The sequence below is a fragment of the Dipodomys spectabilis genome, unplaced genomic scaffold, assembly GCF_019054845.1.
Source record: "Dipodomys spectabilis isolate Male_0828 unplaced genomic scaffold, ASM1905484v1 ptg000147l, whole genome shotgun sequence".
In the NCBI taxonomy this organism is placed as follows: domain Eukaryota; kingdom Metazoa; phylum Chordata; class Mammalia; order Rodentia; family Heteromyidae; genus Dipodomys; species Dipodomys spectabilis.
The window spans coordinates 18803894-18827451 of NW_024870824.1; the positions used below are offsets into that span (position 1 = coordinate 18803894).

General features: G+C 35.9%; 1 protein-coding gene across 1 annotated transcript in view; it reads right to left on the reverse strand.

The window, feature by feature from the left end:
• Positions 1 to 211: 211 nt before the first annotated feature.
• Chsy3 (chondroitin sulfate synthase 3) overlaps positions 212 to 23558 on the reverse strand; it is a 300356-nt gene continuing 277009 nt past the window's right edge. The window contains exon 3 of the mRNA XM_042692118.1: positions 212 to 2647. Within this exon, the coding sequence (XP_042548052.1) occupies positions 1085 to 2647 (1563 nt within the window). The 3' untranslated portion in view covers positions 212 to 1084. The remainder of the gene's footprint in view (positions 2648 to 23558) is intronic.

Here is a 23558-nt window from a genome sequence, read left to right on the forward strand (position 1 = left end):
TCAAAACCTGTAAAGATAGAGGAGAAATGCTTTCTCAGCTTGTAAGACTACTGAAGGAAGAAGCTGCTTTTATTGATCACTTATGAATGTAGACTTCAAAACATAATAAGAGAAACAATGTACCCACAAGCCCTTGTTAGATTTTCTATCCTGTGCAAGTATGTAGTGATGATTATAACCATCAAGAAGCACATCAAATGTGATTAAAAGGAAACAGCACAACTTTTTCAGTGTTTTTGGAAAAAAAAAAGAATACTATTATACCTGTATTTTATTATAAATAAACAGGTTCTGTCATAGATTATCTTCTTGCCAGCAAATGAAGGACATTGTTTCATAAAGCTCTAAAATGTACATGAATATTTAATTAAATCATATTCCTTGAGAAAATAAAGTTCATTCGCATTTATAGCAGACAGTTGTGAGGAGCTCATAATTGTCTTAAGACCATGGTAGCCAGTACCGGTTACTTGTAGAACAAAAAACTCCTCAATTTTTAAAACATTTTTTAAAAAATAAACATACAATCATAGGTGTTCATTTACTTTAAAAATTCTAAAGATGAAGAAAATTATTGTCTATATATTTAAGTCCTTATATAAATTACAAAACTCAAGTTTATGTTACAGAGTCCTTCCCCATAGGAAGCGTAAAGCACTTTTGTGGTACCTTTCACAAATAAATGTCTGTATCACATTGAAGTTAACAAAATAAAAGTCAATATTGCATCTTTAAGCCCTAAGAGAACATTCTTTTAAGCTGTCTCTTGTGTTGAATGAGCTTGAAAAGTCATTTGATTGCAATGATTTAACTCAATCCCAAATAAAGATATGGAAAATTAATATACATATTGCCTTCAGTAGAACTCTGAATTTTCAGTGAATTGCAGACTCTTTTTGCTTGAGGTCAACAATACTCTCTGAAAACCACCAAAGAGTTGTTTAAGACCAGGACAATAAAATAAAATTACAATAACAACAACAACAACAACAACAACAATAATAATAATAATAATAAAATAAAAATAAGAACTGACAATGAGGTAAACTCCCCTTAGAAAAGGCAGTATGTGTTGCCTAGACTGTCAGGAGAGAGTTCGATTGTACCTGACACCCAAATGTTTCTCTAGCCAGAGTTCAGCCAGTTGCATGGTTGAGGCAAAAGTACTTGCCTTGGATCCCAAGCACATCTTATATTGCTTAGGGTCCAAGTTAGGATCACAATGAACTGGATGGAAAATATGCACCACTCCTACTTCTTGACTTCTGAAGGGCCTTAAGCCAGACAGAATTACTTTATTGTAGAGATCTACATCTTCCAGTCCCCAGCCTTGTATTGAGGTATCAAATCCACCTGCACCCAGAAGATCACTTTTGTAAATACAGGTGATTCCATAGCCATAGTCTCTCCAAAATCCAGTTTTCTTTGAGAATACAAAATTATCATCTATGGGAGGATTTCCACCATTGGTTACCTTTGGGTCATACTGGCTGAAGATGATGGGATAGTATACCTGTTGTCCCTGAATTGTATTGTCTCTGCATCGTTGGAGAAAGTCTCCTCTGAAGATCAAGTCAACATCACAAAATAGCAGCAAAGTGTCATTGTCAAACTGGGAGGAGGCCATTTCAAGACCCAGACCTCTGGAAAACTCTCCCTTCATAGGAATCAGGGTTATATCTGCTTTAATGTACTTGTTCTGATATTCTTGTATGAGCTCGACATGCTTGTCAGAATCTTCGCCAGAATCCCTACTGAAAAGGATTATGACCAGCTTTACATTTTGCCTTGGGATCAGACATGTATTTTCAAAGTTCTCCATGAATCTCAAGAAAATGTCAAATCTTCCAACGAGGGGAACCAGAATATGTATTTTCTTTTCATTTTGACCTCCCATTTCTTTGGCCCCTGGAAGAGAAGATAGTATTGTTAGCGAATTAGATATTAAGGAGAATGGCTGAGTGTCACTATTGATACTTTCCACAAGACCACTGATATCTAACTCTTCCATTTCTCTGAAGAAAGGCTTGCTGAATAACTGCTGAAGATAAGCATGACGTCTCACTGGCACAGTCAGTTTCCTTCCTTTGTGCCTTTTGTAGAGGAGTAATAAATCCAAAATGTACTCCACTCCATGCATGGGATTAACTCTGCGGTATCCATACTGAATTTCCTTGAAGTCAATGAGCCTTCCTCTGCTCTTGGCATTCTCATTGATCATCTCCATCACTTGCAGGACAGTGTCATCCAGTGCAGCTTTTAGGATGCTATTGATGCTTTGTCGAGGTGGCTGGTTCTCAGCAGCTGAGTAGAGGAGCTTTCCTGTCAAGAACTCCCATTCTATTACTTCATTTCTCTCTCGAGGCTGGAAGTGGTTAAAAGAAGGCATGACTCCCAGCTGCTGGTCCTCCTTGCTCACCTCAGTGTTACTGAGCTTACTCATCAGAGCACTCTCCCTGTGGAGTTGGATAGTGCGGTGTCGAAGCTCAGAAATTTTACGACTCAGCATATAGTTATGCAGCCTATATTGGTACGCAGGCCTTTTGTTGGGGTGCAGAGTTATAGCTGCATGAATTTTGCTGTTGTGCAGGTCTTGGATATAACCCTTCCGGTTGTGCTCATAGTTTTCATGGAATAGTTGCTGCATCTGGAAAATGAGAAATTCTGTATGTCAGACTTATTTAACAAGAAACTACAAATAAAAACTAAAACTTAAAGTTCAAACCCTTTTTTTACATAGTATTTTATAATAAAATGGTTTGAGAATTGACATTTAGATGAAATCAGGTTTTACTCTGAAATCTGACAGATAAAATTGTACTTATTTGTCATGTAGAACATGATGTTTTGAAGTATATGAATATCATGGAGGGAACAAATAAAATTAGCTCATTATCATATTCATTAACTTACATGTTAACCTTTGGTGATAAAAATGCTTGAAATCTATACATCCTCCATTTTTTCAAGAACAGATTCTATTGTCATTAACTATGGTCATGATATTGTACAATAGAGTGTTCTTAAATATATTTCTACTATAGCTCTAAAATTTGGTATCCATGGACTAACATTTCCCCAACCCTCCCATAACTGCTCCAGTCCTTACTACTATGATTTAACTATCTGCATATGTGAGATCAACATTTTTTAATTTCTACATTTGGCTAAGATTGTAAACATCAAGTTCATAGGAGCAAATATTGCAAACTAACCTCCAATTGTATATTTTCAAGTTAAAAGATGTTCATTTTTTAATCACTCTGAACCCAAGCCAAAATTTCAAATGAAAACAAGAACATTTCCATAATCTCATATCAACAGAAAAGAAAAAGGCAGAATCGTAGAGTGTGGATTTTCTAAAACAAGGTATTGGTCCTGAGGAAGAAAGCTTGTGATATCTTGCTTGGAATGGCAGTAATTGGTATCTGCTAGATGAGACCTGAGTCTTTGTTCATGTCCTTCTATAACACTGTTACAGAATATTCTTGGTCTGATGAAATAGATTAGAAGCTATAATGATGCATACTACTAATCTAAAGCACTATATCTAATAGACCTTGTTTGGTATCGTTCTGAACCAGAAGCCCTTCCCAATAATTTAGAACAACCTCACTAACTCTAAAATAAAAGTTAGTATAAACGTAGTTTGACTATTGATCCTTTACCCAACAGTCTACAAACATCCATCACAGTAAGTACCAAAAGAAAGGTTAGGAAGAGGAGGAGGAGGAGAAGTACAAGGAAGAGTGGGGAGGAGGGAAAAAGGAAAAGGACAGTAAGCAGCATCAGCATGTGTGAGATATCTGTAAGCATACTGAAGCAGAAATAATTATTTCAATATAAAGAGTACATCTTAGCAGCAATAAATGTTATAGAAAAACTGAGTGAACTAAGCAAAATGCACACCCTCTTAATTTCAAAGAATCAACATATGATCTTAAAGAAAAAAAGTTTAAATAAAAGCTATGAAAATAAAAAAAAAGAAAACAGAAGTAGAATTTCAAACAAATTGTGAGAGGTTTCACACCAGAAGTTTGTGGAAAACATAGAAACTAAAGATGCTCTACCTAATATAGAGCAACAAAAATATAAAAATTGAAATTAAAATGTTTGTATCTCCATATGTTTGTGTGTGATGGACCTGTTTTGCTTAAAATAATGGAATAATATTCAACCTAAGAGTAAAAATAAAACAAAATTTGACAGTAAATAGGAAAAGAGTAGAACGTGCCAGAACTTTCTCCATAGCAACCATGAATAGTGAAACACGGAGTGGAACGTCTAGGCAAACCCCCAAGGAAGAAGCTAATCACCCATCCTTTTATGTTCAGTCAAGATGGAGCTCCAGTTATCCCAAACAAGCACCAGTTGAAGTTTTAGAACATTAAGATTAAACAACTCTTAGCATGTAAAAACATGTGAGAGACGGGTTTTGAAGAATTATTGGACTTTCCTCTTCCTCAAGGTAGGTTTATGTCCTCAAATCTTCTGGCCTAAATCTGCCTTCACAAATAGCTAACCATCAGAACACCGCCAGTTTCAAGATTGGGAGCTTCTGTTCTTTCCTTTCCCTTCCTTCCTTTTCCCACCCGATTTTCTCCCCACTTCATTTTCTCTCCACGTAGAGGCAGCTGCTAAGGAAAAGCATTTCAGTTAGTTTCCCTTCTGCCTGGGCTAGAATTTTCATGACAACCTGGCAAGAGCAAAATACTCGTTTCTAAGCCCAAAGTCAATGACGACATTGTCAATGTTTCTCATCATAACATTGAAATTAGTCCTTTTTATTTCTAGTTTGCCAAGACTTTAAAAAAAAACCAAAAGGTATAGAAAGAACTCATAGTTGCTCAAATGCTTTTTCTACATCTATTCAGACAATTGTGTGATATGATATTTATTTTATTTTTTGCTATTAACATGAAGAATAGCACTTATTTTCTAGTATTATACCACATTGTATATTTTGAAAACCTAACGTAATTTCAATATATACAATATATACACTTTTACACTTTTAGTAGAAGTCTGTTTGGGACTTACTGTGACACACCAGTTTTCCTCTGCCCCCTCCACTCCCACTCTCTGCTTAGTACTAGAGTTTAAATTCAGCCTTATACTTAACTAGGCAGTCACTGTGATCCTTTGAGGCATGTCCCGTAGCTCAAAAGGACTTTGTTACTTCTCAAATTGAATCTTCGGATTAAGCCTAGCTTGCCTAGACTATGATTCTCTTATGCTTCCCACATAGCTTGGTGTATAACACTATACTCAGCTTTCTATTGACTAAGATGAAGTCTCAAGAATTTTTCCTCTGATTGCCCTCATATTGTCATTCTCTTGATTTCTGCCTCCACAGTAGTAATATTATAGAATTTACCTCCTAATATGATTTGATATGCAGTGAAGTCCCAATACAAAGTCTATATTTTCTTTTTTTTTTTTTTAATTTTTATTTAATTTTATTTGTGAACATACTGTACAGAGGAGTTACAGTTACATGGGCAGGATAATGTGTACATTTCTTACCAAGCATTGCAGCCTCCTCCTTTGTTTACCCTTCACATCCCTTCCCAGCCTCCCCCCTCCCCCCCAATCCCAATCCTTCTCCTTCCTCCCCCCCCAGCCCCCCCCTCCCACACACACACCAACGTTGTAAAGTTCGTTTTGGACATGCAAAGTCTATATTTTCTTAATAAAATGTTTCTAATTACTGAGAAGCTGATTTAAAATTTATACTGAAACTAAAATGATCTGAATATTTAAGGAAATCTTGAGAATATATACTCAAGATGGAACATTACAAAACTTTAGACAGCATGATGCTAGCATAAAGGTTATCAAATAGGACAAAAGAACCAAAATATATACATGTGTAGTGAGGAAAGGTGGAGGGAGTGTTAACAAAGAGTAATAGAGGGGTGAATTTAGTAAAATACATTTTATTCATGTGTGTAAATAGCATGATGAAATCCCTTTGTGCCATTAATATAGTTAATCTAAATAAAGAGATTATAATAGGTCTTCTACAATGTGGGAGACAAAATAATAGAATTTTTCATTTAAAATCTCTTTCGACACAGTAATATCTACAATATATAGTGAACTTACACAAATCAGCAAGAAAACAGATAGACCTAGCTAATGTATGGGCAAATACCATGAAGGTTGCTTCACAAAGGACACTACATGAAAACCCAGTGAATGTAAAAAAATGCTCCTTACCTCAGTTATCATCAGGTTAGCATAATCTACAATCCCAATGTGATATCATTATGATTCCTGAAGAAGAGTTAAAGCTACCATGCACTAAATGGTGAAAGATCAGAAATTCTGAAATACAGCTGGAAAAACTATAATTTGGTTTGAGTACTTGGGAAAAATTGTATCAACTAAGAAAAGTCCATTTCTTATGGCTTAGTAATTCCACTCTTAGATATATTTCCAATAGAAATATATAAATACTTAAAGATACATATGTATATACATTTAATAAATATACACTTAAAGACACATATATGAATTTTACAGCCACATTACTTATAATTCCTCAAAATGGAAAGTGACCAGTTGTGCACTGAGTATAACAGGCAATGCAATGAAATATATTCATACACTGGAAAACAATTTGCAAATTAAAATAAGCAAAATACTACCACTTATAAACAACAGGGATAACTCTCACAAAGTAGATGGGAGTGAGTTTCTATAGTACAATGTTCTTAACATAAATGGAAGGCTGAGTTCCATTCTCAGCCCCACAATGAAGAAAACAAAAAGAAAAACAGAAGAAAAAAAAGATGGAGGAGGAGGAGGAGGAAGAATAGTAGACACTATGTATAAAAATGATAAATTTTAAGATATGGTCAAAATACTTTAAGGACATATTGTGAATATTGAACAATGAAGTGGTGAGTTATCAAGATGCATTGTATGCATATATAAACATATCAAGACAAGCTCTTGTATAATTAATCAATGCAAAAAAATAATTACATAAAAGCACATGAAAAGATGTCTGAGCATCACAAATGTCAATGAACACCACAAAAATAGATGATTTCAAACTCACTGGAGGGATAGAAAAAAATAAACAAAGACTGTTGGTACAGATGTGGAGAATTTGGAATCCTTGTAGAATGTTGGTGAGAATGAAAGATGGATCAGTAACTTTGGAAACACTTCTGGCATATCTTGAAATGTCCACACAGAGTCATTATATAGATAGATATTTTCATTCATTCATATATTCGAGACAAAAATATATTTACACAAAAATTTTATACTAGTGCCTGTAACATTGTTTATAATAGCCAGAAATGAAACAACCCAGATATCCATCAAGTGACAAACAAGTACATGCTCTACATTCATGTAATGAAATATTATTTGACAGTAAGAAAGAGCTAGTTGCTGATACCATGCATAAACCTTAAGAAATTTAAGTGAAAGAAGAAAGTCACATAGAAGACCATATACTATATGATTCTACTTACAGAAAATATCCAGAATAAGCAAATTTTTATTCCTATGTGATTTTCTCTTTAGAATGATGAAAATGTCTAAAATTGACTATGGTTACAGCTGCACAGCTCTGAAAATATATATTGAGCCATTAAATTGTATTCTTTAAATGGAAATATAGAATCTATTTTTGCAAGATTCTATATATAGGAAATTAACAAACAAGAAAAGTTAACTCATGTTGTTTAAGCTGTTCTACTCCATGTGTACTTCTATGTATTCAAGGTGTGTACATTCACTGAAAAGGTACATAAATATGTTTGTTGCAGTTCAATTCATAAATGGCTATTTTAAGGCAGGTATATATGATTAAGTGCGTTTTCTGATATTTATATATGTGTGTGTATATGTGAATGCAAAAATTTAGAGAGAGACAAGAGGGAAGAAAAACAGAAAGACAGCCAATGAGAGAGAGAGAGAGAGAAAGCGAGAGAGAGAGAGAGAGAGAGAGAGAGAGAGAGAGAGAGAGAGAGAGATCAGCATTTTCCTACAAAAGTGACCTAAAACACATGGAATTAATACCACGACAGAAATTCAAATCCAAACCTAATATTTTACATGGCTCCTTTTTTACATGTAGACAATACCATTTAACTTTGATACAACAGTTTGTTTGCAAGAGATGCATCTTTGTCTATAAATGTATGCCAATCTTTTGAAACTTTAGTCAGTGCTAAATCAAATGAAATCCATAGTTTTCCATGGTCTGATACAGCTCCTTTTTATGTAATATTGCTGTTTTTATCAAAATTATCCATGTAGTTTACTTTTATTTTATGGATTTTACTTTTTCTTTTGTTGTTGTTGTTGTTGTCTTTGTCGTCGGTAGTGGGACCTGAACTCTGGGCCTGGACACTGTCCCGCAGCTCTTTCAGCTCAAGGCTAGCACTCTACCACTTGAGCCACAACACCACTTCCAGCTTTTTCTGCTTATGTGGTGCTGAGGAATCAAACCCAGGGCCTCATGCATGCAAGGCAAGCACTCTACCATTAAGCTACCTTCCCAGCCCCCGATTTTACTTTCTAATGAAGATTATTTAAAATTTTTTTATTACATATTGACAACCTATTGTGCCATTTCTAAACAGTACTAACCAAAACTATTCATTTAAAGGTAAAATTTACATTACTAAGAAAAGAGACTATGGTAAGAGTATTAACATATTTTTGAAAGATTATCACAATATAAAGAGGATATTACTCAGAGGGAAGCTGTTAAATTCTACCATGCTCTTCCTGTGATAAGATAGTTGATCAAGGCATTTGAATTTCAAGTGAATTTTATTTCAGAAGTATAATAAACAGAAGAAAAACAATGGCAGGACCTTTATACATATTTCTTGAGATATAGAAAGCAGGTGACCATTTTGAATTCAAGTCATATATTCAATAAAAATACTGAGCATGTCAAAATTTCCCACTTTAATATATGGGGAGGATCAAATTATGTAGAATGGGCACAGGTATATTTATGTTTTAGGATATGAAACCAGCTCGGTTTGAATTGTCTATTGACTATTTTTGTTTGTTTGCCTGTGTGTGTTTGTGTGTGTACTAGAGCCTTATTCTGGGTAGGCAAGCATTCTATCACTTGAGAGTCATGACCCCAGCACCTCCTTTTATCTTTATTTTGTTTACTGGATAAAATCTGTGCTTTCCCCTGGTAATCCTCAGACTACAACACTACCACCCCATTTCTCAAGTAGCTGAGACCACAAATCCATGTCCATCACACCCAGTTGTCTCTATCATTTCAACATTTCAGAATAAATCTGTTTAAAACTTATTTCCTTTTTATTGTTTTTTAAATTAGTTTCAAGTAGTTGTACATAGGGGTTTCATTTCAAAACATCTTAATCAATATCACAGTTCCAACATTCTCACACATCTCTTTCAATACACCTCTTAATTTTGTAGGATAAGCATTGCAATTTTGACTGCATTCGGCCCCCCTCCTTCTCGTCACTTGTCTACCTCCCTCCCCTCGACTTCATCACACCCCTTTCAAGTACTCATTTCCTTAGCTTTTCTAAGGAACTATACTGTGATCATTGTCACGCTGTCCATTATTCTCCTCCCATCTGCCTCAACCCCAATCATTCCCTAAAGATACCTGATTCCATTTTCACATATGAACAGTGATATTATGATTGTATTCTCCCATCTTTCTTTTCTCCATGGCTCAAGTGGTAGAATGTCAGCTGAGAGTGAAAAAGCCAAAGGAAAGCAAAGGATGCCAAGTTCAAGCTTGCGTGTGTGCGCGCGTGCGCGCGCACACACACACACACACACACACACACAATATATAATTTTTCACTGTATAACTTGGCCGGGGTTTGGGATGGGGCTGGGGGAAGAGAGTAATGGCTTGACAATTGTGATGCTCCTACCTTCAGCACCTGAACTGTCTCAACATCTGGGTTAAAGGTGTAAAACAGGAAGAAAAATATCAATTACCTCAATGTTTATCAAAATGTTACTTTAAAAAAAATAAAAGCATATAGTGTTATAAGCCCTGTGATTGACACATAGAAAGAAAGCACTCAGTAGGTATTAACTATGTGTAAATAACAGTTCAAGGATATGCCAATCTTGTCCTGAGATTGCTTTTGTAGCTAGGAATCTTCTGAGAATAAGAGTTGTACCACATTCTATTGTGGATATAGCTAAGGAAAGACAAACTACTATGAAGATTTCAAGAAACCAAGGTTAAGTTATTTACTCCAATGTTTCATAAAATTACTGAGATTATAACTAAAGCTAAAATTCTTGTGATTGTCAGTTTTTTTTTTAAATTTAATTTTATTTTATTTGAGAACATACTGTACAGAGGGGTTACAATTACATGGGCAGGATAATGCATACATTTCTTACCAAGCATTGCAGCCTCCTCCTTTGTTTACCCTTCACCTCCCTTCCCAGCCTCCCCCCTCCCTCCCAACCAATCATACCCCCCCTCCCCCCCACACTGACATTGTAAAGCTGGTTTTGACATGACATTTTGTACTTCTCATTGTTGCAACAGGTCCACCTGAATCCTTAAACGACTTGTTTGTCCCCGTCTCCTCCACATGTTATACTGACATCAAATATAGTGAAAGCGGGGGTTACACTGTGGGGGAGGGACATACAAAGCAACAAAGAAATAATCTTATAAATGCGTTAGAAACACATGCATGAAAGAAACGAAAACATTAAAATACATATTTGAGGTTTTGTTTTCCTAACATCACATTATCTGACTTTTTCCGCTTGACAGTTTTATGAAATACTTTGAAAGGAGAAAAACTCTTTAAGAAAACAGTGTAAAGTTTTCACCTGAAATAATAGTAGCTTGTTTGATATAATACAGAACTTCTAATTTCATGGGTTTATTCTCTTTGGAAGAATTATCAGTTTATTTTGTGGCACCTACAAAGTCTTACACTGAAAAGCAAACTCACTGAACAACAGCAAAATCACAGCAGCAACAAACAACAGTGTGTTTCTCTTGGAACAATGTGCTGTGTGTAACCTATGTGTCTTCATATCTTCTGAGAAGGAAACTTACTTGAGAAGCTGTAGAAAAATCTATTATACAAGTCAAAAAGAAAAAGAATACCAAGAACATTGAATATTAAATTATTGCTACTCTTACTAAATTTCTTTTGCATTTCTAATAAAAATATAGTGCAGGTAATTTATGGAATGATCATAGTTATATAGGTGATCACTTAAAAATATAGTAAGAAATTGCTGGGTTCCTATGGATCACCTGTAATACTACTGACTCATGAGGCTGAGATCTAAAGATCTTCATTCAAAGCCAGGCAGAGCAGAAAAATCTCTGAGACACTTTCTACAAATAACTACCCAAAAGCCAGAAGTAGAGCTGTGGTTCAAGTGGTAGACCACAAGCCTTCATAAAATTCTAAGGGACAGCACCTGGTCCCTGAGTTCAACCTCTGGTATAGGATCACACACACACACACACACACACACACACACACACACACACACACACACACACACACAGAGTAAGGAGCTGTCTGCCAGCAAATACAAGGTCGCTTAAGACCCAAGAAGTTTGTAATTCAAGTGTACAATATAAGGGAAAAATTTTGTGGAATGTAAATTATACTTCTTTGAGGGCAATTTGACATAGGGATTGTTAAAATATACTCAAATGTAGCCTTAAGTGCAGAGACTGAAATGATATTAGGGTCCAAGTCCTGTGTTGGATTTCCAATAATTGCTAAGTTTACACAGCTTCATCTACAAGTATCTGAAACTATGAAACTAGTACACAAAAGGAAAACAGAAACATTTAGACTCAGAGGCACAGGTGAAAAATTTTTGAGTAAAGACCCAGAAACACAGCAAATTAAAGTATTCATAAATGGGGTTGCATCAAACTAAAAAGTTTCTGCACAGGAAATAACTCAGGTAAGCTAAAAAGAAAACTGACAGAATGACAGAAAATTTCTGCCAGCTATATATCAGAAAATGGCCTAATATCCAGAATAAACAAATAGCTTAAAAAACTAACTCCACAAAAACTCATCAACCCAATTGGTCAAATGAGCGAAAGACTTTTCAGAAGTAAAATACTGGCACAAGAACAGACCTGAGGACCAATGGAATAGAATTGAAGACCCAGAAATGAACCCACAGACCTATTGCCACCTAATCGTCAATAAGGGAGCAAAAAAAAAAAAAAAAAAAAAAAAATGGAAGAAAGACAGACTCTTCAGTAAATGGTGATGGCAAAATTGGTTAATCACATGTAGAAAACTAAAGCTAAATCCTTATGTATCACCCTGAACTAGAATCAACTCCAAATGGATCAAAGACCTTAAGGTCAAAGCACACACCCTGAAAACATTACAGGCAAGAATAGGAGGATCTCTAGGGCTCCTTAGCACAGGCTGAAAATTTTTTTATTTATATTATTTTTTTATTATTTTGAAAATACTGTACAGAGGGGTTACAATTACATGGGCAAGATAATGAGCACATTTCTTATCAAGCATTGTAGCCTCCTCCTTTGTTTCCCCTTCCCATCCCTTTCCATCATCCCCCCCACCAAAGCCACCTCCCCCCCACCAAAGTTGTAAAGTTCGTTTTCAACATAACTACTTGTATGACTCATTATTGCAATGGGTCCACCTGTATCCCTATTTAAACAATTTCTTTTTTCCCTTCCCCTCCACAAATTATAACAACATCAAATACAGTGAAAGCAGGGGTTATACCGTAGAGACCCAGAACACAACAAATCAAAGAAAGATTGGACAAATGGGATTGCACGAAGCTGCAGAACTTCTGTATGGCAAAGGACATGGCTAGCAAGATCAATAGAAAGCCCACAGATTGGGAGAAGATTTTCACTAGCCATACAATGGACAAAGGTCTCATCTCTAAAATATACTTAGAACTCAAAAAATTAAATCCTCCAAAACCAAATCCTCAAAGAAACAACCACCCAATTAATAAGTGGGCTAAGGATTTAAAGACAGACTTCTCTGAAGAGGAAAGAAGAATGGCCAATAGACACCTGAAGAAATGCTTCACTTCTCTGGCCATAAAAGAAATACAAACCAAAACAACCTAGAAACAGAGCCAAGGTCAAGAATCACATGATTATCACCACAGATGAAGAAAAGGCCTTTGATAAAATTCAACATTCATTCATGCTAAAAGCTCTGGAGAAAATAGGAGTAGAAGGAACATTTCTAAAAACAATAAAAGCCATTTATGACAGACCAATAGCCAATATTATACTTAATGGCAAAAAGCTACAACCAATTCTCCTAAAATCAGGAACAAGGCAAGGATGCCCACTGTCTCCACTCCTCTTCAATATAGTCCTGGAACCCTTAGCCAGGGCAATAAGGCAAGAAAAAGACATTAAAGGGATCCACATAGGGAAAGAAGAAGTTAAACTATCCCTTTTTGCAGACGACATGATACTATACCTTCAAGATCCCAAAAACTCCATCCCCAAACTCTTAGAAATCATAAATCACTTTGGCAAAATAGCAGGATACAAAATAAACCCACAAAAATCAGTTGCCTTCCTGTACACTAACAATGTACAAGAAAAGAGGGAAATAAAGGGAGCAACCCCATTCACAATAGCCTCCCAAAAAATAAAATATTTAGGAATTAACCTAACCAAAGATGTAAAAGAACTATTTAATGAAAACTATAAAAAGTTAAAGAAAGAAATTGCAGAAGACACTAGGAAATGGAAAGACCTCCCATGCTCTTGGATAGGCCAACTTAATATAGTAAAGATGGTAATACTTCCAAAACTAATATACAAATTCAATGCAATTCCTATTAAAATCCCAATGACGTACATCACTGAAATACTGAAAACAGTCCAAAAATTCATATGGAACAACAAAAGACCTAGAATAGCCAAAACAATTCTAGGGGATAAAGACAATATGGGAGGGCTATCCATGCCGAACTTCAAACTCTACTGCAGAGCTATAATAACAAAGAGAGCATGGTACTGGCACAGAAACAGACCTGAAGACCAATGGAACAGAATAGAAGATCCAGAAATAAATCCACAGGCCTACAGCCAGCTGATATTCGACAAAGGAGCCAAAGACATACAATGGAAGAAACACAGCCTCTTCAACGGCTGGTGCTGGGAAAACTGGGCGGCTACATGCAGAAAACTAAAAGTGGACCCCAGCCTATCACCATGCACCAACATCAACTCAAAATGGATTAAAGACCTTAACATTAAACCTGAATCTCTGAAACTACTTCAGGACAGAGTAGGAGAGACACTTGAACTAATAGGCACAGGAAGGAACTTCCTGAACAGAGTCCCAGGGTCACAACAAGTTGGAGAGAGACTCAACAAATGTGACTACCTTAAAATAAAAAGCTTCTGCACAGCTAAATCTATCACAACCAAGCTAGAAAGACAACCAACTAATTGAGAAAAAATATTTACCAGCAATATATCAGACAAGGGGTTAACATCCTGTATATACAGGGAACTCAAGAAACTAATCCTTCCCAAACCTAACAAACCAATTACTAAATGGGCAAGGGAACTAAAGAGGGACTTCTCAAATGAAGAAATAAAAATGGCAAAGAAACACATGAGGAAATGTTCATCATCCCTGGTGGTGAAGGAAATGCAAATAAAGACAACCCTGAGATACCACCTTACCCCAGTCAGAATGTCCCACATCCACAAATCAGCCAACGACAAATGATGGAGGGGATGTGGAGAAAGAGGAACCCTATTACACTGCTGGTGGGAATGTACACTTATACAACCACTTTGGAAAGCAGTCTGGAGGGTGCTTAGAAAGCTAAAGATTGACCTCCCTTACGACCCAGTCATACCACTTCTAGGCATCTACCCTGAACAACAGGAACCAATATACAAGGACACGTGCACCTCCATGTTTATTGCAGCACTGTTCACAATAGCTAGGATATGGAAACAACCCAGATGCCCCACCACAGACGAATGGATCCAAAAATTGTGGTATCTATACACAATGGAATATTATGCAGCCATTAGAAATGACAAAATAATGGCATTTGCAGGGAAATGGATGGAGCTAGAAGGAATCATGTTGAGCGAGGTAAGCCAAGAGTGAAGAGACAAATGGTACATGGTCTCCCTGATAAGTGGATGCTAAATCCAAAATGTTAGGTGATATGACAAAACTAACAGGACTTAAGAAACAAAGAACTCCCACTCATCTGGTCAAACCACTATTAAATAGCCCCATGCTGCTGATCATATGTATGGTGTATAACATGTGAACACCGTTATATGTTATAGACTGTGATAGACAATTTGCTCCAGGAAAGTTAGAATGAACTTGTGACTTTAAATGAGCATCATTATTCCACAATACTGTGAAATTCCAGAAATTATGTAATCACTTAATCACAATCAAAAAAAAAAAAAAAAGAACCTCGGGGAAGGTAGGGAGGGAAAAGATGGTAGGGGGAAAACAATGGAGGGGGTAACAATGTTCAAGAGGAAGTGTACTCATGTACACTCACTCATGTAACTGTAACCCTCTCTATAGTATCTTTACAATAATAAAAAAAACAACCTAGAGATTCCACATCACCCCAGTTAGTATGACCATAATCAAAAAATCTAATGAGAGATGCTAGAGAGGATATGGTCAAAATGGAACCCTACTGCATTGTTGGTGGGAATATAAACTTATTCAACTACTTTGGAAAGCAGTATGGAGGTTCCTCAAAAGACTCCACATAGAGCTCCCCTATGACCCAGCAATCTCACTTTTGGGTATTTACCCAAACAATCACAAACAAGGCCATACTAAAGCTACCAGCACAACTACGTTTATCACAGCATTATGCACCCTAGCTAAGATATGGAATCAACCCAGATGCCCCTCAGTAGATGAATGGATCAAGAAAATGTGATATATATATATATGTGTGTGTGTGTGTGTGTGTGTGTGTGTGTGTGTGTGTGTGTGTGTGTGTGTATGTGTATATATATTTTGAATATATATTATACATATATATGTATATGTATATATACCATATATACATATACATGTGTATATATGTATTAACATATAATAATAACATATATGCATATATATAATATATATACAGATACATATATATGTATAGGAATTCTATTTCTCCATCAGAAAGAATGACACCACCCCATTTTTTAGGAAATGGAAAGACTTGGAAAAAGTTAAGTGAAGTAAGCCAGGCACAAAGAAACATAGGTTCCCATGGCTTCCCTTACTTGCAGTAACTAGTGTATGTCTTGGACAAGCAGTAAAGGTCAAAAGGTATGTACATATGAACATATAAGATGATGCGAAGTGAAATGAACCCCAAGATAGGGACACAAGGTTTTTTCTTTGTCAGTGTTGTTTTGAATGTACTATTTGTATTTGATTTTGGTGTCCTGAATCTTGTTTATACATTTTTATAATTTGGGGAGGGTAAGGGAAATAACAAAATGCTGAAATAAGGATACAGATTGACCTATTGTAACAATGAGGTGTACAAGACACTATGTTGAAAATGAACTTTACGACTTCGGGGAGGGGGTGTGGAAGGAGGAGTTGGGGAGGTGGGGAGGGAAGGGATGGTAGGGCAAAAACAAAGGAGGAGATAACAAACTCGATAGGAAATGGACTCATTACCTTACTCATGTAACTATAACCCCTCTGTACAGTATCTTTACAATAAAAATATATAGAGTAGAAAATGGCCAACAGACACATGAAAAAATACTCAACGTCTATGGCCATAAAGGAAATATAATTCAAAACAACACTAATATTCCATTATCAAATATAGAAACAATAGCAGATGGTGGTACAGATGTGAGTAAAAAGGAATCATGACACATTGTTGGCGTGAATGAAAATTCATTTAGTCACTTTGGAAAGCAGTATGGATTTTCCTTAAAAAATTAAACATTAGAACTAACTTTTGGTTGGGGCACCCAATATCATCAAAAAAATACTACTTCATGTAAAAACACACATAGATCCAAACACATTGTTTGTTGGTGACTTTAACATACCATTGTTATCTCTGGATAGATCAACCCAGCAAAAACTCAAAAGAGAAAAATCAGACTTGCTCTGACCAATCAGACTTAACGGATATCTACATAATATTTCACCCAGCAGCAGAAGAGTATACATTCTTCTCAGCAACTCATGGAACACTCTCAAAAACAGATCACATTTTAGGTCGCAAAGTAAATCTGTGCAAATTCAAAAAAGACTGAAATTATTCTTTCAGAACCCAACAGAATAAAATTAGAGCTCAACACCAAAAGCCATCAAAGAAAATTCCCTAACTCATGGAGACTGAACAACACATTGTTGAATCACCAGTGGGTCATTGAAGAGATCAGAATGATAATTCAAATGTTTATAGAATTTAACAAAAATGAACATACAAAATACCAGCTCTTCTGGGACACAGCAAAGGCAGTAGTCAAAGGAAAATTTATAGCTCTGCATGTCTACATCAACAAATTGGACAAATGTCAAATCAACAACTTAATGATGTACCTCAAGCTTCTTGGAAAAGAGTAAAAAGCCAAACCACAAACCAGTAGATGAAAACATATAATCAAAATTAACTCAGAAATAAATGAAACAGGCTTAAAAAAACAAAAAAATCAACATTCATTCTTTGAAAAAATTAACAAAATTGACAGACCTTTGACATACCTGACCAAAAAAAAGAACACACCCAAGTAAATAAATTAGAGATGAAAATGGCAACATTATGATACAAACAAGATTCAGAACAAATAGTTTGCATACTTTAATGCTAAAAAATTGGAGGATCTGGAAGAAGCGGAAGAATTTTTAGCAAATATTGATATACCCAAACTGAAGCAAGACTTAAACCAATACAGACCCACAACAATTAATGAAATAGAAATGGCAATAAAAGGTCCTTTTCCAAGAAAAGCCCAGGGCCAGATGGATTCACACCAAATTCTTGTAAGGCCTACAAAAGAGAAGTCACTTCAATACTCTTCAAACTCTTCAGTGAAATTGAAAGAGAAAGATCATAATCAAACTCATATGAAGCCAGCATAACTCTCATCTCCAAACCAGATAGGGCCTCAACAAAGAAAGAGAACTATAGACCCACCCATCTCTTTGATGAACATCATGCAAAACTACTCAATAAAATTCTACCCAACCAAATTCAACAACTAACCAAAAAAAACATATACTATAATAAAATGGGATTCATTACAGGGTTACAAATCTGGTTCAATAAACACAAGTCAATTAGTATAATTTAACAAATAGAAGCAAGGAAAACAATCACACCATTATCTCAATAGATGCAGAAAAAGCATTTGTAATGATCCAACAGCCTTTTGTGATAAAAGCTCTGGAGAATCTAGGAATTCATGGAATATTCCTTAATATAATAAAGGATGTTTATGACAAACCTATGGCCAGCATTATACTTGATGTAGAAAAATTAAAAACATTTCCTCTAAAATCAGGAACAAGATGAGGATATCCTCTCTTTCTACTTCCTTTCAATATAGTACTGGAATTCTATATAGTACTGGAATATGGCAAGAGACAAACATAATGGAAAAGAAGTAAAACTCTCCCTCTTTGCAGATGACATGATGCTGTACTTAAAGAACCCCTTAGACTCCACTCACAAGTTACTTGAGCTGAACCAAAGCATTGGCAAAGAAGCAGGGTTAAAAATTAAGCAAGTACAGCAATAAGACAAGTGCAAACATAAAGGGGATCCAAATAGGGAAAGATAAAGTAAAACTCTCTCACTTTGCAGATGCCATGATGTTGTGTTTAAAGAATCCCACGGCCTCCTAAATTACTTGAGCTGATTTGAAACTTTGGCAAAGTAGCAGGGTATAAAATTAACCCTCAAAAATCAATGGCTTTTCTGTATGCCAACAATGAGAAAAGTCAGAAAAGTAACTCCTTTTGTAATAGCCTCACAAAAAAATAAAATACCTAGGAATTAACTAAAGAAATGAAGGACCTCTATGATGAAAACTTTAAAAACCTGAAAAAGGGAATCAAAGCAGAACTTAGAAAGTGGAAAAACCTCCCATGATCCTGGATTGGAAGGATCAATATCATGAAAATGGAAATACTTCCCAAGGCTATCTACAAATTCAATGTGATACCTATCAATATTCTAACCTCATTCTTCAAGGAAATAGAAGAGGCAATCCAAAAATTCATATGGAACAATAAAAGACCCTGAATAGCAAAAACGATCCTTAACAAACAACAGTACTGGAGGAATATCAATACCAAATTTCAAACTCTATTACAAAGCCATAGTAATCAAAACAGCTTGGTACTGGCACAAGAACAGACCTCAGGACCAATGGAATAGAATTGAAAACCCAGAAATCAACCCACAGACCTATAGCTGCCTAATCTTCAATAAAGGAGCTAAAAAAATAGAATGGAAGAAAGACAGCCTCTTCAGTAAATGGTGCTGGCAAAATTGGGTAATCACCTGTAGAAAACTAAACCTAGATCCTTATATATCACCCTGCACCAGAATCAACTCCAAATGGATCAAAGACATCGAAGTCAAAACAGACACCCTGAAACATTACAGGAAGGAATAGGAGAAACCCTAGGTCTCCTTGGCACAGGTCAAAATTTTCTTAATAGAGATCCAGAAACACAACAAATAAAGAAAGGTTGGGTAAATGGGATTGCGTGAAGCTGCAGAGCTTTTGCCTTGCAAAGGACACAGCTAGCAAGATCAATAGAAAGCCCACAGACTGCAAGAAGATCTTCACTAACCATACAACCGACAAGGGTCTCATATCTAAAATATACTTGGAACTCAAAAAATTAAATCCCCCAAGAACAAATCTCAAAGAAACAATTGTCCAATAAATAAGTGGGCTAAAGACTTAAAGAGAAAGTTGTCTGAAAAGGAAAGAAGAATGGAAAGAAGAAATTCTCAACTTCTCTAGCCATAAAAGAAAAGCAAATCAAAACAATATTGAGATTCCACCTCACCCTAGGTAGAATCAAGAACTCTAATAACAACAGATGCTGGAGGGGATGTGGCCAAAAGGGAGCCCTACTACATTGTTGGTGGGAGTGTAAACTCGTTCAGCCACTTTGGAAAGCAGTATGGAGGTTCCTCAAAAGATTCCACATAGAGTTCCCCTATGACCCAGCAATCCCACTTTTGGGCATTTACCCAAATGACCACAAACAAGACCATACTAGAGCTTCCAGCATAATTAGTTTACTGCAGCATTATTTACCATAACTAAGACATGGAACCAACCCAGATGCCCCTCAGTAGATGAATGGATCAAGAAAATGTGGTATCTAAATACAATGAAATTCTATGCCTCCATCAGAAAGAATGACATCACCCCATTTGTTAATAATGGAAAGACTTGGAAAAAATTATATTAAGTAAAGCAGGCCAAAAGAAACATAGGTCCAATGGTTTCCCCTATCTGCAATAACTAGTATATGTCTGGGACAAGCAGAAAAGGTCAAAAGCTATTTACATATGACCAGAAAAGATGATGTAAAGCGAAATGAACCCCAAGATAGGGACACAAGTGTTTTTTTCTTTCTTGCTATTGTTTCTTACGTATTTATAAGGTACCATGTGATTTTTTTTGCTTTGTGTGTTCATCCCCCATGGTATAACCCCTGTTTTCACTGTTGTTGATGTCGGTATAATTTGGGAAGGGGAAGAAAATAAAACAAAATGTTTACATAGGGATACAGGTTGACCCACTGTAACAATAAGATGTACAAGACACTGTTGAACAATGAACTTTACAATTTGGGGGGGGCCGGGAGGTGGGAGTGTAGTTGTGGAAGTGGGAATGAAGGGATGGTAGGGGAAAAACAAAGGAGGAGGTAACAATGCTTGATTAGAAATGTACTCATTACCTTGCTCATGTGACTGTAATCCCTCTGTACAGTATTTTCCAAGTAAAAAACTTATATTAAAAAATTAATCAACAAAAATCAGCCTCAAAAAATCCTAAAATATCTAGGAATTAATTAACCAAAATGTGAAGAACCTCGAAATGAAAAATTTATAAACATGAAAAAGGAATTTAAAGCTGATTTAAGGGAATGGAACAACCTTACTTGCTCCTAGATTAGAAGGATTAACCTTGTGAAAATGGCAATACTGCCCAAAGCTATATGCAAATTCAATAAAATACATATCAAAATCCCAACAACATTCTGCAATGAAATAGAGGGAGCAGTCTAAAAATATGGAACAATAGGAGACCCAAGATATCAAAAATATTCCTTAGCAGGAAGAACAGTGCTGGAGGAATATCAATACCAAGTTTCAAAATCTATTACCAAGCTGTACAAATAAAACAGCTTGGTACTGGCACAAGAATAGGCCTGAGGACGAATTGAATAGAACTGAAGACCCAGAAATGAACCCACAGACCTATAGCCACCTAATCTTTGATAAGGGAGTCAAAATCACAGGATGGAAGAAAGACAGCTCCTTCACTAAATAGTGCTGCCCGAATTGGCTATACACACGCAGAAAACTGAAGCTAGATCCTTATATATCACCCTGCCCTAGTATCAATTCCAAATGGATCAAAGACCTCAATGTAAAAGCCAAATGCCTTGAAAATATTACAGGAAGGGATAACAGAAATACTAGGGCTCCTTGGCATGGGTCAAGATTCAAAATTACAATAAATCAAAGAAAGATTGGATAAATGGGACTGTGTCAAACTGACTAGTTTCTGCATGGCAAAGGATATAGCTAGCAAGATAAATAGAAAGCCCAAATAATGGGAGGAGAATATCTTTATGGGCTATGCGTCAGACAGGAGCCTCATATCTAAAATGTACTTAGAGCCCCCAAAATTAACCCTCTCAAGAATAAATCCTCAAATAAACAACCTAATTAATAAGTAGGCTAAAGACTTATAGCAGGACTTCTCTGAAGAAGAAATAAGAATGGCCAATAGAACACATGAAGAGATGTTTCACATCTCTGTCCATAAAAGAAATGCAAATTCCACTTCACCCCAGTCAGAATGGCCATCATCAAGAAAATGAACAATAACAGTTGCTGGCAGGGATGTGACCAAAAGGTAATGTTATTACACTGTTGGTGGAAATGTAAACTTGTGCAATCACTCTGGAAAGCAATTCCACAAAAGAGTAAACAAAGAGCTTCTCCGTGACTCAGTAATCCCACTACTAGGCATTTAGCCAGATGACCACAATTTAGGCCACACTAAAATGACCAGCACAACCATGTTCATTGAAGCATTGCTTACAATAGCCAAGATATGGAACCAACCCAGGTGCCCCTCAGTGGTCGAATGGATCAAGAAAATACGGTATAAAAGTACAATGGAATCCTATGCTTCCAACAGAAAGATGACAATGCCCCACTTGTAAGGAAATGGAAAGACTTGGAAAAATATATTAAGCAAAGTAAGCCAGACCCAAAGAAATACAAGTTGCATGGCTTCTAGAGTACCCAATAATAATTAGAAAACCCAAAGGATAGTAAGAGACAAAAAATTATATTTGGACATAATGAATTAGACAGCACTCTAAACATTCACACAATGAGACCTAAGGTGGATATTCTTAGGAGAGAATCACAAGGGTTCAATAGCTAAGTACATGTGATCATATAAAATGATGCTTATTGAAACAAACTCCAAGAAATGGAAACAAGAAGTTTTTTATTTAACTTTGTGGGGTTTTCCTTCTTTTTCCCTTTTTGTTGCTGTTTTTTTAAAAAATTTCTGTGCTGTTTGTCTTATATGTAAGTTTATCTGATGGCGGGGAGGGGGGTGTAAGAAAGGTGGGAAAAGGATGAACTAATTCAGCAGTGATACTCACTAGACCCTATGTTGAAAATGAACTATACAACTTGTGGGGGAGAAAAGTTGGGAGGGAAAAATTGGGAGAAAACAAGGGAAGAGGTGACACTGTTCAAAAAGAAATTACCTGACTTATGCAACTGTGCACCACCTTTACAATAAAAATTAAAGGAAAGTAGGAATTACCCTTTGATCCAGCAATTCCACTTTTCAGCTTTTATCCGAAAATTTACTAACTAGGATACAGTAAAGCTAATATACAACCATGTTCACTGCAGCATTATTCACCATAGCCAAAGTGTGTAATAAGCCCAGTTGGCCCTCATGAAGAATGGGCCAAGAAAATATGGTACAATATATGCACATGGAATTTTACTCATATTTTTTAAAATGACATTACATATTTGCAAAGAAAAAGAAGGGCCTGAGAAAACATCCTGTTAATTCTGGTCCAAAGAAACAAAGGACACATGTCTTATCTAATACGTGGAAGATATCATTAAATTAGAAATATATAAGTAAACACCTGTGGCTGATATGCCAGTGTTCACAAATGAGTAGCTAAAATATGGTAGACTCAGAAGAGAACTGACATAGTACAATTTCTTAGAGAGACTAATTTACAGTGGGTACTCAAAAGGTTGGGGTGGAATCA